Below are 17885 nucleotides of genomic sequence, written 5' to 3' on the forward strand. Positions count from 1 at the left end.
AAAAGTACCCCAAGCTCATGTTTTTTTTAACATTTGTTTATTTTTTGGGAGAGAGAGAGCACAGAGAGAAGGGAGGGAGAGAGGATCCAAAGCAAGCTCTGCACTGACAGCAGAGACCCTAATGTGGGGGCTCGAACCCACGAATTGTGAGATCATGACCTGAGCCGAAGTCGGACACCTAACTGACTGAGCCACCCAGGCGCCCCTAAGCTCATTTTCTAATAATTAGAGACTGGTTTGGTTAAATAAGGATATATCCACTTGACAAAATATCATTATTGTCATGAAAATTATTACGAACAGCATAACAACAGACGAAAGGCTTGTGATGCTTTAAAAAGCAGAATATGGAAGTTAGTAGTGCACTTATAGCTATGAAAAAATGACACTTGTAGGCACAAATTAGACTGTAATAGAAAATTAAACATTGCTTCATTGGATGCTGGAAATGAAAGCAGGAGACATTTCTCCCTTTCCACTGACGCGAGGGAGGGAGGGAGGTGTACAGGGAAGGGGGAGCTGGGTAAAATGGGAAGCTGAGATCTGAGGTACTGAGCGTTCTTCCTGCCGCCTTGGCCGCCTCTGGGAGGAGCGGTGTAGAATCATTAAGGAGGAGGCACAGTAGGTGGCGTAGCACATCAGGCTGGGGTCGCAGAGAGGAAGTAGCTGGGATGCCTTTCATAGACAGCATGATAGCAGGGCGGCCATCCCTTCCACTTCCTCTGTAGTTAAATGAGGTGTTTTTATTTTAGACAAAAGTACAGGTTTTTAAAGGTGTATTCATTTAGATAGCGTTATTTAAATATTAGATATTTAAGTGCTCAAAACCATTTTAACTTTCAGTTCGGGTAGCTATGTTAATTTGGTATTTCCAGACCAAATAACTCACTGGTGAGAATTTTTGACCCAATTTGAAATATTTGAATTATGAGTTCTTTCTATATTCTGGATATAATCTGTAAAAGAGTCTGAGTAGCTTCTCTATTGAGAATTAAGAGAAATAATGACTTTCTCCTATAATATCAAGTAATTGCAGCTTATAGTAGTTTTGCAGTGAATTGAGGATAAAATCATCTTCTGTTTTACTTGCCTTTGGAAATGATTCCTTATTATGTAGGCAGACAGGGCTCAGTGGGGATTTCTTACAAGAACCTCCCAAAAAGTCTGTTTGTGTTCTCTCCGCCTCCTGGCATGTTGGAAACAAGATGCCATCAGTTGTAAATTGCACCATTATTTCAGGTACTGCTTATTGTAAGGTGCTGTCGATTACAAGGTGAAGCCTCCATTCAGGGGTTAAAATGTACGAAAATGTGTATCTTAGAGGTAAAAAATGTGATTATGTGTATGTTTACTTATTTATATCATACGGGAGGATATTAAAAAAGTTTGGAAATAGCTAATCTAGGTTCCTTAAAGATAGCCCAGACTTTATGTCCGTGGTGACCCTATCCCAAATGCCCAAATGGTTATTTCTGTTAATCGTGAAGATTCATAAGCCAGCTGTCTCCCCTTTCCTGTTTGGCATGAGTAAGGAAAAGCTTGTCTAAACAGGCCAATATGGTGTGGCCAATGTGAGACACGCCGCCTGTTTTAAACAAGGTACACTGTAACTGTAGATACATTGTGGACTATGTGGGATGTAAGAAATGGTGAAGAAGAGAAAATATGTTGACTTCTTGGAATTAATTTAAAAGGACCTTTGGAAGACCTAAGTGCCTCGAAATTCTGAGATTGTTTTGAGGCCGTGTAATTTCATATCTGACATTATTCTGTCTTCCAAGGGCAGAAATCAGGGTAATGCTTTTCCTGAGTATGGGCAAAGGCAAACTTTCTATAAAGAGCCAGAGAGTAAATACTTTAGGCTTTGTGAGCCAGATGGTCTCTGTCATAACTATTCAGCCCTGCTGTCGTAGTGTGAAGCCAGCTGTAGATAATACATAGATGAGTAAGTATGGCTGTGTTCCCATAAAACCTCATTTATGGGTGCTGAAATTTGAATTTTATGTAATGCTCACAGATCAGATCACAAAGCATTTCTTTCTTTTAAACCGTTAAAAAATGTAAAAACCATTCATAGGTTATAGGCCACACAAAAAACAGGTGGCAGGCCAGATTTGGCCCACGTAGTTCACAGACCTCTGCTTTAGTGGAAGTTTAAGCCAAGTTCTCTAGGCATTTGTAGGACAACTGTTGGAACCATCCTGGGGAGTTTAAGAATCCCAACTTTTGGCCTTGGTAGATCTCAGAGTTGAGCTTTTTCTCCTGCAGGCGGGTTCACAAACAGCACCTAACCCTTTGGCGTTTGTAAAGGACAGCTTTTTCCTGAGAAAGTTTTAATTCTCACCTATTTGTTGTTTTGCCTTTAGGTTAAATCAAGCTTACATTTTCTACAAACTCTAGTAGAAAATCAATAAAAGAATAATTTGCTTGCAAAATAGTCACAAAGCCTTGAAAAATAGTAGCTAAAGCTATTATGTGTTAGTATATATTACCCACTGTCTTTTATATAAAGATTTATTCCATAAGGTTTTTAAAAAAATTTTTTTAATGTTTATTTTTGCAAGAGAGAGTGAGCAGGGGTTGGGGAGAAGCAAAAGGAGGAGACACAGAACTCAACGCAGGCTCCAGGCTCCACACTCCACACAGAGCCCAACGCGGGGCTTGAACCCACGAACTGTGAGATCACAACCCAAGCCGAAGTTGGACACTTAACTGACTGAGCCACCCAGGTGCCCCTAAAGTCTTTTTTTTTTTTTTTAATGTTTATTCATTTTTGAGAGAGAGAGAGAGAGGCAGGCAGAGAGGGAGGGAGACAGAGGATCCAAAGAGGATCTGAAGAGGGCTCCGTGCCAACACCAGAGAACCTGATGGGGGCTCGAATTCACGAACCACAAGATCATGATCTTAGCCGAAGTTGGATGCTTAACCAACTGAGCCACCCAGGCTCCATAAAGTCTTGTTGTAGTTTACTATCACAAAAAAGTAGGGGCTCCCGGGTGGCTGAGTCGGTTAAGCGTCTGACTTTAATTTCGGCTTGGGTGGTGATCTCATGGTTTGTGAGTTCAAGCTCCACGTCGAGCTCTCTGCTGTCAATGCAGAGCCTGCTTGGGATCCTCTGTCCCCCTCTCTCTCTGGCCCTCCCCTGCTTGCACACGCTCACACTCTCTCTCTCCTTCTCAAAAAGAGTAAACATTAAACATTTTTTAAAAAAGAGAAAAAAGTAACACACCTTCCTCTCTCTCCCTCCCTCTCTTTTCCTTTCTTTCTGTATCTATCTATCTATCCATTCATATATGGAAAAAAAACTTCTTGACCCAATTAATTTCCATTTTGTCTTATTTCTAGGTCATTTCAACACTCGTTTGTCTTATTTTGCAGTATGACCAATACTGCAAGCCACAACATCCTTTCAAAACTGTGTGGGATAAAGTGATTTGTTGAGCCTTAGTACATTCCATGTACTAATAAGCACATTGCTGAGGTTTATTTATTTCACTAACCTTGTGAGAGAAAATCTGTTATGGCCCCTGTTTATAGATGGAGAAAAGTAGGGCTTTAAGAGGTACGTGGCCGGCCCGAGGCCTCGGAGCTGGGACTGGTAGACCCAGATGGTCTGCCCCACAGCCCATGCTCTTAGCCACTACCCCAGTGGGCCTCAGGCTTCTCGACACGGTGGCAAACAGGAAGAAACAGTGTTTGTATGGCACACTCTTGTGAATGGATACTGGTTGAGAAGCTCTTCCCCATGGAAAATAAATTCTGTTCATCAGCCCCCCTCGGCTAGCAGATGAGCTGTCTGCTGGTTCAGGCCTTGTATGGTTCAGTTAGTGCGGTATCCTCAGTACCTGGCACACAGCAGCACCAACACTCACTGATGAAATGAATGGAAAACATTTAATAAATCATTTGTCTTGCTCTCTTTTTTATTCATTTGGTGGAAATCACTTAGGTGATGTGAACCAGACCAGCTCCGTGCCTATACCCCCGACCGTCCAGTTGTCATCCACAAAAGAGCACACTACGGAGCTCACACTATTTCTTCCGTATCTGCTGCTTTTCTTCCATTCCAGTGAATGGTAGCAATGTCTACCTTGTCACCTTGGCCAGTCATCTTTAAACTTGTTACAATTAGTCCTTTAGTCTTTTCAGCTCTACTTTTCAGTTTTCTTCTCTCTGTTGCTGCCATACTGATGTAAATCATAAAACTGATTTGTCAACCCTTTATTTAAAAGTCTTCATAGGGGGCACCTGAGTGGCTCAGTCGGACGAGTGTCTGACTCTTGGTTTCAGCTCAGGTTGTGAACCCAGGGTCGTGGAATCAAGCCTTGCACCAGTCTCCACACTGAACATGGAGTCTGCTTAAGATATTCTCTCTCTCTCTCTCTCTCTCTCTCTCTCTCTCTCTCCCCCCCTCTCTCCCTCTCTTCCTCTCTCCCTCCCTCTCTCTCTCCCCCTCTCTCTCTCCCTCTCTCCCTCTCTATTCCCCTTCCTCCTCCCCCCCCTCCTTCTCCCCTACTCACACATTCACACACTCTCTCTAAAAGCAAAAACAAAAAATTAAAAAAGTCTTCAGGGGCTCCTGGGTGGTTCTGTCAGTTGAACGTCCACCTTCAGTTCAGGTCATGATCTCCTGGTTCATGAGTTCCAGCCCCGCATCGGGCTCTGTGCTGACAGCTCAGAGCCTGGAGCCTGCTTTGGATTCTGTGTCTCCCTCTCTCTCTGCTCCTCTTCTGCTCACACTCTCTCTCTCTCTCGCGTGCGTGCGCAAAAATAAACATTAAAAAAAATTTTTTAAGTCTTCAGGGGGTTCTGTGCCACTTATTATTACTGCAACATTTCTCCACTGTGGGTTACTCCACTTTGCTGTGTGATGGCTGTTTGTGACTTGTGGGGTGGTTTGGTATTGTTTCCCTCTTAATAAATAGGAACAGATACAGGATTTACCCCTACAATAACCTCAGTCTCAGCTGCACGCATTCTAGTATTTCCTTGAAACTAGAGGAGGGAGCGGAATCCTAACTTCGTCCTGCCAACTCCATCTTATTTGTGAAGCAGCTTTGAGGGACTGTTACTGATGTGTTGTCAACAGCGGCTGCTCTCGCTCTCGTGAGCTGTCGTGCTTTCACAAATACCAGGCCCCTTCACGAAAACCACCCCCTCCCTCCCCCGAGGAGCCAAAACAAGAAAAGTCTAAATTCACAGTGGTATTTTCTTGGCTTTTTCATGTTTTGTGGGGAGAGGAGGGCGGTTGATTTTGTAAAAACAATCTGTGCCTCCTCAGTTACCAAAGACCCGTATCCACCCCCCCTCCCCAATATGGCGAGGACTGCTGGTTTCTATGAAAGAAGGTGCCACTTCCCTGCCGTTGCTTCCAAGACCAGCTGGGGTCCCGCCTGAGGCTCCAGACTCATCCGTTGTAATCCCACCTCACACACCCAGGTCTCCAGGCAGCAAACTACCTAAACCTTCCTGGGTGTGCCTTGGTCTTTTATGACATGCAGTTTGCGTGTACTTTTCCCCCCTCCCGGGATGACCCCTGCTGTTGACATAGGCCATCCTGTTCCACATTTCAGCCCATCATCATCTCTGCCTTCAGCCCAGCTGCCCTCTGATAGGTGCCCCCATGTACGTGGGTAAGGCGTGAGTGCTGGCTATGGTGTTTCCAACCAAACCTTGCTGTGGATTTTAGAATTATAACTATATGCCCACATCTCTTACAGTAAAAATGGCATCCACTTTTCATGGACAAATAGTGTCTTTTCTCATCATTCAGTTACTTTTGTTTAGATTCGGTAAAGGAGGACGTGGGAGGTGTGGGGACGGCAAATCCTATAGTAGGGGGAGATGAGTATACTGTCTGCTCCTAGCTTTTGAGGTAAAAGGAATCATGAGCTGGCTTGTTTCCAAAGGAGTTTCTCGGCACAACCTTAGCACTATCCTTCCATATTCAAGAACAGGAATATCTTCAGGATTCTTGAGAGAGGGTCCATGTCAGATAGGTTATTGGTTCAGTGACCTTCCCTCATGGGTATTTATCCAGTCATCTGTTTGCCTCAACAAGCAGGGCCCAGAGCAGCTTCAATTTTAGCCTCTAACACTCTCTGCAACCACCAGAGCTGGGGCAGGAAGAGAGAACTCCTTTTCTAACCCAAGGAAATAACGATGTGAGTAGAGGGCTTACTGGTGTCACTTTCCTGAGGAGAGCGTGCTGCGTAGGTGAGCTAGTTTAAGATAAAATAATACTGTTTCAATTGTCTGGCTGTAGTTGGAAAATCGCTGCCATTCATTGAGCATCCAAATACTGATCCTGTCCTGCACATTAGCATTATGTTAACTGCCTTAAATCCTTATAACACCCTTTCAAAGGGAACTTGTCGTGGTCTTCGTTGTATAGATCTGCAGACTGAAGTTCAGGTAGATTTCATAACCCAAGGATCATAAATCACAGAGCTAGAATTTGAACCTGGGTCTGATATCAGATCCTGATGGCTATCCACCGCCATATTGCCTCTAGAATATGGTCATGGCCACACATCAACTAAGTGATAGAACTCACATTTGAATACCCCTTTGTCTAAGAACAAGCTCTGAGAGAGGGATACAGAAGTGTGAGACTCCTGCTTTTTAGGAACTCTTTGGAGAGGAGAAAGGTAAGTGTATATGAGACTATTAATAGTACAAGATAATATACAATTGATAACTTACATAAGTGCTTCAGGAAAGTGATTTTGTGGTTTGAGTTCAGAGGGTCGTATTATAATTACTGCCATTTCCAGTGTTGTTCTTACGACTTCATATCATCTATAAAGAGTATGAAAATCTATCATTGTGGTGTTTTTATCTCAAGAACTTACTGTACTGTGATTGTACAGCATAATTAAGTGGAGAGGAGTGTAACCAAGGCTGGAACATTTCAGATCTCCATATTAGAAGTGAATTTAACATGAGCCTGGGGTTGTTTGGGTTTGTATGGAGTGACAGGAAAGGAGCGTTCCAGGAGAGAAAAATCACGAGAAGAAGGAGTCAGATCGGTAATGAGTGCACTATGCCAGGAATCCTGGGAATAGATGGGATGGGGTAGGGTAGGGTGGGGTCAGATACGGGGCTGCTGTTGACCTGGGCATGAGTAGCGGGAAGAACACGGTAAATGAGGGAATTGTTCGTTTTCCTGTTGCACACATTTGTTTCCTTGGGGGTACCTCAGGGCACCATAGTTCTCTAGTTTTCTTTGGAGTGTGGGGTGCTCTGCACTATGTTCCGGTGTGGAGGTTGGGACTCACAGGACTGGAGGGGGGTCTCAGGTGGGTGTGGAGGCTGGTCCTGATCACCCTCTCTGTGGGAGCATGTTGCACCTGAGGTAATAACTTCAGCCAGCACAGTGCTCCCCAGTTGCTTTGTTAAGTGTCTGTACTGCTGGGGTCCAAGCCCTCCCACCCTTCCCTGCTCTGAGAGTTGCAGATCTGGCCAGTCAGGCTCATCTTCCAGGCCCCCTGCAGAAGCTCCTGTCAAATCCACAACTTGCCTCCAGCCAGCAGGAATGACGCAGCCCTTAGCCTGCCCACCACCCTCAGGTTGAAAGTTGCCCCTTGATGACGGACTTCGACTTCAACGCTGCCATGATTACTCTTTCATTTTTTAAATGTTATTTGTGTTGTTAACATAGTATTACATATACATAGCTGAAGATCCTGCACAGAAAGATTGCTTTCTTACTTATCCTGCCCAGCTCTTGCCTGTTACCCCAGCAGTAAGTGCTGCAGACTCTTTTTCTTGTTTCTTCTAGTGTTTACCTCTGTATTTTAAAATAGCGTCTACCTTGCTGTTTGGTCATCTGCTCAAGATCTCTTTTGACTTATTGTTGTTGGATAGGATTTAACTCTCACTCTCCTCCTCATGTTCCTTGCTTCCCTTGTCCTCCTCGTACAGTCATATCAGATTTTTCTGGTGCTGCCATCAGTCAGTGTTTACTTCGGATGATGCACATACGTGAATATTGTTCAGTGCAGAGCTCTGTGGTATACATTTTCTTGTATAGTTTTTGTTTTTTCCCAGTAAACATTTGCCTTGTTTTTTCAGCTGCCATGTTTTTTTCCTGTTACCTAAGCCCCCATCCTTTCTGTGTGGCTATTAGATCTGTTAACCACCTACTAATACTATTTTCCAAGTATTTTGACTGTGTAAGGTCATCTGTCAGTTCTCTTTTTTTCCTAGGGTTTCTCCTCCCCCTGCCCCAGCGTGGACAAGGTGCCACACAGCCATCGTCCTGGTCACTGGTTTCAGTTTAATTTACGTTGCCTTGGTAGGATGCAGGGGCCAGCAAGCAGCCTTCTGGTGCACTTTACCTTGTGCCTCATATTGACCTCTGGTCTTGACCCCCAGATCTCCGGGGAAGATTCTCTGAGAACATGATGAAAGCTCTGAACACTCTTCCCAAAACACAAAATTGGACATGTAATTTTGTGAATGTCTGTAGACATGTATGTAACTTACATATAATACTTTGTGGGGGGGGGTGTGTAAAGCTGACAACTGTAGAGTTCCATGTAAGCTTTTAATGCCTAAGCTCTACTATTATGGTTGAAGTCCAATTCTAACCATAGTACCCAAACATCTCCTGTTTTTACCAATAAATAGTTCTTTTCTCTCGACCATTTTATCATCTCTTAGTATTTGATGGAATGAGTTCGTTTCCCAAATTTTAATGACTTGTGGATTTATGGAATCCTTCTATGAAATCACTTCCGTGTTACATTTTTTGACCTTTTGTGTTAATTTATTTCTCCCTCCAACTGTTTTATGTATTGATGTGTTTGCTGTGTTGAACTGCAATGACCAGGGAGCTGCTTTCCCACAAGCACAGTGTCACTTAGCAAGGTAACTCCCAACGAAGGAGACACTACGGACACACAGACTCTAATCTTCCTAGTGAACAGCTGCCTTCTGGGGTCACTGGCAAGAGGGATTTTCCCCTCTGCATGGAAGAAAGTGACACGATCACACAGTCACCCTGTGGTTGAGCTCCTATTAAGACAAACTCCAAGGGACTGTACTTGGATTAGAATTTCATTAGATTGAATATTGCTTGAAGTAAAGTCCTCTGTGGTTGAGATTTGGAACGTCTCTGTGTTTGTCTACTTGTCGAGCAGCTGCCGTTTTCCAGGCAGTGCCTTTAGTTTGAAGTAGGACATGACCTATATTCTTAGTCCTCAGAGATTATTTTTGTAGTCATTCATTGTGAATGACTAAATTTGTAAAAATGAAAGACTGAGTTTAACTAAAAGCCAACTTCTAAACATGTCAAAGTAATTGGATTTCAACCAGTTTTGTTATGTGGCATCTTAATTGGCATGTTCCATCTTAATCTACAGTTGTTTTTTCAGATTTCTAAGTACTTTATTGATCTTTAGAAGAAAAGGACAACAGGAGGTGTTTTTAGTCAGCGTTGTCAGACTGTAATAGAAACAGTATGGCAGTCCCATGTCACCAACCCTTCCTTGAAATTGTCAATGATATTAACGTCATTTCGATTAAAAAAAATGACGCTATCCCTTCCGAATGTAAAACTGATTCCATTTGGATGACTTTCAGTGAAAAGAGCGTGAGGTACTGTGTGGGGACATGAGGATAGGTGAGACTGTCACGAGCCCCGCTGAAAGGGCAAACTTGTCACCAGGCCTCTTGACTTTGGATGAAGGGTCCAAGGCAATAGGAATATTTGAGACAAAAGGCCAATATTGGGATGTGAAGATAACTGTTGTAAAATGAAACTGTAAAACAAGGTTGAAGGGGCACCCAGGTGGCTCAGTTGGTCGAATGTCAGATTCTTGATTTCGGCTCAGGTCATGATCTCACGGTTCATGAGTTCGAGCCCTGCATCAGGTTCTGCACACTGACAGCCTGCAGAGCCTGCTTGGGATTCTCCCTCTGTCTCTGCCCCTCCCCCCACTCGCACTCTCTATGTCCCTTTCAAAATAAATAAATAAACTTAAAAATATAATAATAATACAAGTTTGAAGACAAATCACAAGAAATAGTGACAAAGTGCCAAACTTAATGTGAAAGTAGGTATATTTTGACAAACAAAATTACAAAGCTACAGTACTTTTTTCTTTTTTTAAAAAAATTTCAGGGGCCCCCTGGTGGCTCAACTGGTTAAGTGGTGACTTTGACTCAGGTCATGATCTCGTAGTTCGTGGGTTCGAGCCCCGCATTGGGCTCGGTGCTGACTACTCAGAACCTGGAGCCTGCTTCAGATTCTGTGTCTCCCTCTGTCTCCTGCTATCTCTCTCTCTCTCTCTCTCTCTCTCTCTCAAAATTAAATAAACATTAAAAAATTTTTTTTAATTTCATGTTTAATCTTTGGTGTACATTTTTGGAGAATCTGAGTGTTGTGTTTTCCTCAGGAAAGAAAATAAATTGGATACAATGGCTTGATTTCAGTCCTTTTTTAGTAGCCCTGCTGTGTTTTAGAATAATTTCTCCAAGGATAATGATAGATAGGAACCAGTTCGTTATTTAATGAGGCCGAGGAGCATCATGCTGAAGCTCAGTCGTGGAAAATGTAAATGTTTTTAGTGTCGATCCCAGCTGTTGCCACCGGTTCTAAGTAGCCACATCGAATGTGCACACACGCACACACGCACACACCTATACACCTATGTGCAGACACAGGGAGCGGAGCTGTGTCTTTGTTGTAGAGAGTACACTTTTCTCCCACGTCAGGCCGAGACCTTTAGGATCCCTCGTCAAGATGCTCCTGCCAGTTACCGGGTAAAGTGCCTGCTCGTGAAAGACAGGGCTCCGGTCATGCTCTGACCCTTGTCCGTCTTTCCTTCCGGTCCCAGAAGGTGCTCTATGTTCAGGTTTCCTCCCTTTGCCGGTGCTCTTACCTGTCTACCTGCAGCACCTCCTCTTTGCTCTGGGCCTGATGCCACGTATCCTCCCGAGAGGCCTAAAGGAGTTTTCCATGTGCGTTCTTTAACATCCTGTTCACACCCATGCATTGATCGTTCCTGATTTTACCTGTTTCACCTCCAGTCCTCTGTTAATGACTCTTTATGAAATTTTCTCTGTTCAAATGACTGGGTGGTTTCCAGTCTCCTAATTGGCCTCTAGCCAGCGTAGATGTCCTCTGCCTAGAATGCCCGGCTGCACTTCTCCCTCTGATGTACCATACAGACTCTCCCAGGGCCTGCCCAGGGGATGCCTCCATCATTTATTCTACAAACATCTGAGTTCCTACTAGCGAATAGGGACTGGGGCCATCTCTGGGGCTAAGTGAGACAGGGCTGCACCTCAAGAGGAGCTCCCAGACCGGAAGAAGAGAAAAATCAGCAATCAGGTGTGTTAAGAGAGGGAAGAGTGTGCCTGTATGTGGTACTGGGGGAATGGGGTGTGACAAAAACTTAAAAAGAAAATTTTAATGTCCCTATGGAAGCTAAAGGGATAAATAAATGAAAAGGCAGGAAATTGACTTTTACATTTATTTACTACTTTCAGTTTAAGTGATGTCCATAATTTTGTTTTGTTCTGTTCCATTTGTGAATGAATATTCTTCCTCTTTCCACAAAGCACTTGAGGTGGGTAAGGTTTTCGTTCATCTCATCTCTCAATTCCTAAGGGCACAGACTGTCTTTTATTTTAATTATCTTGTACCCACAATGCCTGTCATTCAGTAGGTGCATAATAAATGTTAGTTGATTGAATCAAGGCTAATTATATTGGGTTGCTATTCCCTGGTTTGTTTTTTACTCCCCAAATCAGTCAGTGTTTTCTTATGTTGACAGCTCATGAACAATTAGAAGTGCTTGATTTTGTACCTGAAATGTGAACAGAAAGGTTGTCCATCAACATGAGTGTTTATTCTTATTTATTTCTCTTCACCCATTGACAGATAATATCGACCTTCTCAGGGGTGCATCAAGCAGTGTTAGGTTAGCCTATTATGTTAGCCTGTTATGGCTGCAGAAATGTAGGTTAAGTAACTTACCACGGCTGTGCTGGTAAACTGTGGCTGATCTCAACCATGAGCGTGGCTCCTGTGGTCAGTTAGGTGCCTGCCCCAATTGTGTGCACATGTGGAACTCACGCAGAAGCCTTTCGTGCTCTGGAGAGCCACAGTCGCCTGCTTCCTAGTCCTAGCGACAGTCCTGTGTCCCTCCAGGCACATGTGAACAGGGTTAGGAGAACCTACAGAAGGGCCAAAAGTCTCTTCCCATTTTCTTCCTTAAGAAAAAGTCTCTCATCGAAGGGTAGCCACTTGCTGGCAAGTTGATCTTTGGTACCGGCTATGGTAAACGTTTAATTGCATGGAAGTTCCTTTAAAGCTCAGGGGAATGTATGTGCACTTTTACACACTAACCCTCGTCTTCTCTGTTTCTTCTCAGGTGCTGTTACCCCCTTACGATGATGCCACTGTGAATGGCGCGTCCAAGGAGCCACCACCCCCTTATGTGTCTGCCTAAACCTGAAAGTGGGGCAGAGCTGAGCGCAGCGGCTTGATTTTCAGACGTCAGAGCAATAGTTCTTTCATTTCACTTCTGGGTTGAGTTCTCTGAGCTTATTTGTTGCTGAAACGCTACAGTTTTAAAATTTAGATGTTCAGTTGAATCCCTCTTTAGTTTTAAAGACACGCTTCAGCTAGAGCACTGTGATAGACTCACTGTAGAATTCTTTGTGTAGGGGTGGGGCGCAGCGGGCTTACCTAGTCTTCCCTGGTTTTCCCTAGACATTGAAACTTCCCAGCAGTGTGGATGAACCTGGAGTCAGAGAAGTCTGTACCTGCTGGGCCCCAGAGTCGGGGGGAATTAGTCATCCTTTTTCTCTGTCTTCCCTCTGTCTCTTTTCAAAGTGTAAAATAAAATCGAAATTAGACGATGCTTTTCTTAAGCCATTCCAGTGTTTGAACAAACCCTTATGGAACAGGAATGTCAACTGTGTAATCATTGCTCTAATTAGATAAATAGGAGTCCATATCTATATAAATAAAACAAGAATTTCCTTAAGATTCTTTTTGACTTAAAGTCAGTGACAGTTTGTATCTGCTGTTCAAGGATTTTGTCCATGGGCTAAATTGACACCCTTCAGCAATCCCAGCCAGTGACGGCAGCCGCTCTCCGATGGCTGTTCTTGCACACCCCGTGTTGGGGGTCGTGGAGTGGCATGTCCCATCTGTGTTACAGAGGTGGAACTGATTTGTTTAGTTTCACATGGTATCTGGTGCTTCCTTCCTCCTGGCTTCCCATCCCTACCCAGGACCCTTCTCGTTAAGTATTTGCCTAATAGTATGAAACAAGGTTTTCTTCTTCTCTCCCTGCAAGGAACATCCTACTGTTTTGAGATTCTGAGTATGCCTTGTCATCTTTGAAACATAAGACGGTCTTCAGAAAAATGAGGAAGGGTGCTTTTCTTGTGGAATGCTCGTATCTTGACTATCTGAAGTTCAAGGGACTTTTATACATTTCATATATTCAGAAGTCACAGTTCTCCTGTTTGTTCATTGTTGAGTGTGCTGTAAATGAAGGCTTTGCAATTAAAGTGACATTTGCCCACATCTGAGAAAATAACCTTTTGACTCTGTGGTCATCGTACCTAGGGACCCTTCCCACCCACATATGGCCATGCCGACACACGTAGTTTGGCCTGAGGAGGCAGCTTTACAGCTTGTTTCACACATATGTATTTTTTAATATTTCGGTGCTGATAAAATCAGAGTATCTTAGGCCAAGAGAAATGGAGCCAAACTGACCCGAGCTTCTAACGTTCCTAAACCCCACCTCTGCCGAGCTCCGCGTGCTCGGCTGTTTTGCGTATGGTTGTTTAGGTCCATGGTGTACTTTTAATAAGCAGTTCAGATTTTACTCCATACCAAGGGAGATTAAATGAGAGAGGTGGGAGGGGAGATTTTTATCCCTGAGAATCAGCCTCGGTGATTTCTCTTGGTATTATCTCATGAGTGTTCTTTATAAACTCACCCTGAGAAATGCTGTTCCTGGAAGCTTTGTGCCCAGAAGACTCACACTAAGTTAATCATATTAAGAGGTGTTAGGAATGGAAAAAGGCCTCTTGGCAGTTTCACTGATCGTCGAAGGCACGTGGCATGTCACGGTGGTTTGCGTGTTCCTCCCTGTGATTTTCCAGCTCTTTGTCTAATGGTGGTGGTATGAAATATGGCACACATGGGCAGGCAGAGAGAAGTGCTGATTTTGAGAGTCTGTGTAGGAGCCTCAGAGTGGATCTTGTTCACGTGACCCTCAGTCCACACCATAGAGTATCTCTTCGCTCTGAGCATCCACGATGGGGCTGGCCATGCGGCCTTTGCTGCCTCACAGCATCACCCAGGCTGTGCGAAAGCTGCCTCCATACCTCTGCAGGGTAAGGAATCGTCCTCCCAACTCCGCTGTGGGGAGGTTGTGATGTTTGGACCCCACAGAGGGGCGCCTGGGTGGCTCAGTCAGTTAAGCATTTGACTCATGGGTTTTGGCTCAGGTCATGATCTCACGGTTCGTGAGACTGAACCCTGCGTCGGGCTGTGCACTGACAGCTTGGAGCCTGTTTGGGATTCTCCGTCTCCCTCTCTCTGCCCCTACCCTGCACTCTCTCTCTCTCTCAAAATAAACTTGGAAAAATAAAAATAAAATGGCTCTAAAGAGCAGATTCCGTGACCCAGCAATTCACTGTGTCTTTATCTTATCGCCAATCTAGTTAAATACCTTTCTTAAATGTATTTTAAATCCAACTTTTGGGGTCCCTGGGTGGCTCAGTCGGTTGAGCATCTGACTTGGGCTCAGGTCATGATCTCATGGTTCATAAGTTTGGGCCCTGCGTCGGGCTAGGATTCTCTCTCTCCCTCTCTCTGCCCCTTGCTTTCTCACTCTCAAAAATAAACATTTAAAAAAATTAAAAAAAGATCCAGCGTTAATATCTGCCCCCTTTCTCCTCTGTTTTGCTGTCTGCAGTCATTACCTCCGTGGTTCCCATGCCTGTACGCCTCTTAGTCACTAAACTGATGAGAGCGCCTCCGTCTTTTTCATCTCGACCACCCTCCCCGGATCTTTATTCCCAGGTCTTGAATGTTCAGCTCAGCACCAAGTGCGCAAATGGACCCACCAAGAGGCAGCCCATGTAGAGAGTTTTGAGTCCGTTTTCTGGGCTAGAGGGAATGGGGCGCTTAATACCTTTCAGCTTAGATGTGGTCTGTCAGCCCTACAAACTGAGCTTTCATTGAACAAGCTGGTCAGATTTCCAGAATGCCCAGCCATATGGAAGAGTTTTAAGACCCAACAGACTTGCCCACCCCTTCCTGTCCCTTCTTCCAACACAAACATCGTACGCAGCATCTCCTCCCCAAATCTGGTGTCCTTGTCCCTGCCCTCCACCCTGTCTTATTATCTCCTGAGAATGCAAGAAACTTTACCCCTCCCATCCTTTTTGCCCCACCCATTTTTTCTTTTTTAATTACTCGTCTTTCTGGCCCTAAGTATTTTTAGTTTGACTGCTCACCCAAACCACACCTCATTTCATTTGTCTTTCCTCTTCACTCTCAGTTTGTTAATCAGCAATACTTCTTAGTAATGATCTCAATAGACCATCTTTATGGACTGTAACCATTAAAGTTGTTGTCCCTGTAGAGGGATGTGTCGTTTTTGAAATATTCATCATTCAAGGGGGGGAAAAATCCTGCTGTGCAAACTGAGCTTTTGTGATAAAGGAAAACTAATGAGACTGTGAAAACATTTCCCTTTTAAAAAAAAAAAAAAAGCTGTGAGTTTTTGCAGCCTGTCTGGAAACGGACTTAAATATCATTAAATAATATGGCTGCTGGTCATGTAGACAGTCTCTAATGTTCTGGAGGGGAGAGAGCAGTGTCTTTGCCAAGGTATCAAAAAAAGAGTTATGCAGAAACACTGCCAGCATAAAGTACAAGCTAGGCCACTGTAGCACTCCCCACCTTCACATCTAACATGCACCAAACAGTGTGCCTGTAGCTGTGTAAAATGGGTTTTTTGGCAGCTCAGACACATGTACTAAAAGGGAAGGAAAAAGGAGACATTGCAAGGATGTCTCCACACCCATGGAATTCGCTTAAAAGTGTCTCTGCTCACTGGCCAAGTTTTCTGCCAAATGACTCTGGACTATGGAAGCCAGCCAGATCTGTGACCTGCCCAGAAGCCCAAGCATGCCTTTTGCTGACTGGAGTACCCAGACATCAGAAGAGAGAAGCTGCCGTTGGCCAACCCAGAAAAAATTACATCAAGGCAAGAGTCTTAGCACTATCCACCCATCAATGTGATCCCAATTAGCAGGAACAGCTGCTGCTTCAGGATGAGGAGTTGGGCTCAAAACAGTGTAATGGACTCCAGTTTGGTTTGTTTTATCCTGTCTAAAACTTACACATGCTTTTTAAAAGTCATTTACGGTACACACACGGTTTTTGTGTATTAAGTAAGCTTATTATGGGAACCTCTTTAACTCAGCAAATGCAAGCGTAACATCTATTCCTTGCTGTGTGCCAGGACGTCCAAGGGCATTGCTGCAACAGAGCAAAGAGAGCTTGGAAGAGAACTGTGTGAGCCCGGGGGATTGGGCGTGATTAGCCAGCATTGAAGGTTTGAGCCACATTTCTCTCAGGAAAGGTTCAGATTGAATGGGTCTTCATCTTGTCTGCTACTCACTGCTCCCACCTCCGATGCTGTGAAATCTCAACTCCCACTCTGCCTGCTCAGACCTGGAGAAGTCCTAAGTTCCCAGATTCTGGGATCCTAGATTTGGGACATCCAGCCTAAAGAGCTGCTTTCCTCTGTGGTGTCCACCTGAAGAAGACAAGGGAACAATGGCTCTGCCCTCTGGGCCACCAGCAACAGTACGAAGGACCCTGTGTCCTGTGTGGCGGAGATGCCCCTCTGACCTGTGTGGTGGCCTTTGTGTGATGTCACTTTTCACCCGATACTCATTTTGGCTAAAGGAATGTGTTTGTAATGATGCTTTGTCATTAATATACTTTCACAGGATGTTCCTTTAGTTCTTTTTAACTTCAGGCTTTTTAAAATTACGTAGATCTGGGGCGCCTGGGTGGCTCAGTCGGTGGAGTGTCCGACTTCAGCTCAGGTCACGATCTCACGGTCTGTGAGTTCGAGCTCCGCGTCGGGCTCTGGGCTGATGGCCCAGAGCCTGGAGCCTGCTTCCGATTCTGTGTCTCCCTCTCTCTGCTCCTCCCCCGTTCATGCTCTGTCTCTCTCTGTCTCAAAAATAAATAAACGTTAAAAAAAAAATTACGTAGATCTTCTGGGGGCGCCTGGGTGGCTCAGTGGGTTAAAAGTGATCGGCTCTTGATATCGGCTGAGGTCATGACCTCGCTGTCATGAGATTGAGCCCCATGTCAGGCTCTGAGCGCTGAGTGCACAGCCTGCTTGGGATTCTCTCTCTCCCTCTCTTTCTGCCCCTCCCCTGCTAACACACACACACTCATGCTCTCTCAAAGTAAATAAACATTTTAAAAAATGACACTTTTCTACATAGAGCTCCCTTCCATAGCAGCTCTAACCCTGCTTTTATCAATGCTCAGTCTTCTCTATCTTGATGACTTATTTCATATTCACTGTGCCCCAAGTGGAAAACTGGCCTCCATTTCCTCAGATCTGCGTCTGTTGACTCGTGTGTCAGCTGGTGGCCTCCCCATCCCAGTCTTCCTTCCCTCCTTGAGATGTAGGTCCTCTGCTTTGTCCCTCTTTGTTTCCTCATATCCGATCAGTCTCCAGCCCTGTGGCTTCTATCTTTTGATCAGGTGGAATGACATTTACCATTTACTGAGCCCTTCCTATGTGCCAGCCAGTCTGCTAAGCACTTTACGTATCCTAACTCTTCATCTTTTTTGTACGGATGTGGAA

General features: G+C 44.5%; 1 protein-coding gene across 1 annotated transcript in view; it reads left to right on the forward strand.

Annotated features, from left to right (window-relative positions):
• Positions 1 to 13565, forward strand: part of LAPTM4B (lysosomal protein transmembrane 4 beta) — a 78049-nt gene extending 64484 nt beyond the window's left edge. The window contains exon 7 of the mRNA XM_058698676.1: positions 12387 to 13565. Within this exon, the coding sequence (XP_058554659.1) occupies positions 12387 to 12464 (78 nt within the window). The 3' untranslated portion in view covers positions 12465 to 13565. The remainder of the gene's footprint in view (positions 1 to 12386) is intronic.
• Positions 13566 to 17885: the final 4320 nt, after the last annotated feature.

The sequence above is a fragment of the Neofelis nebulosa genome, chromosome 14, assembly GCF_028018385.1.
Source record: "Neofelis nebulosa isolate mNeoNeb1 chromosome 14, mNeoNeb1.pri, whole genome shotgun sequence".
NCBI lineage: Eukaryota > Metazoa > Chordata > Mammalia > Carnivora > Felidae > Neofelis > Neofelis nebulosa.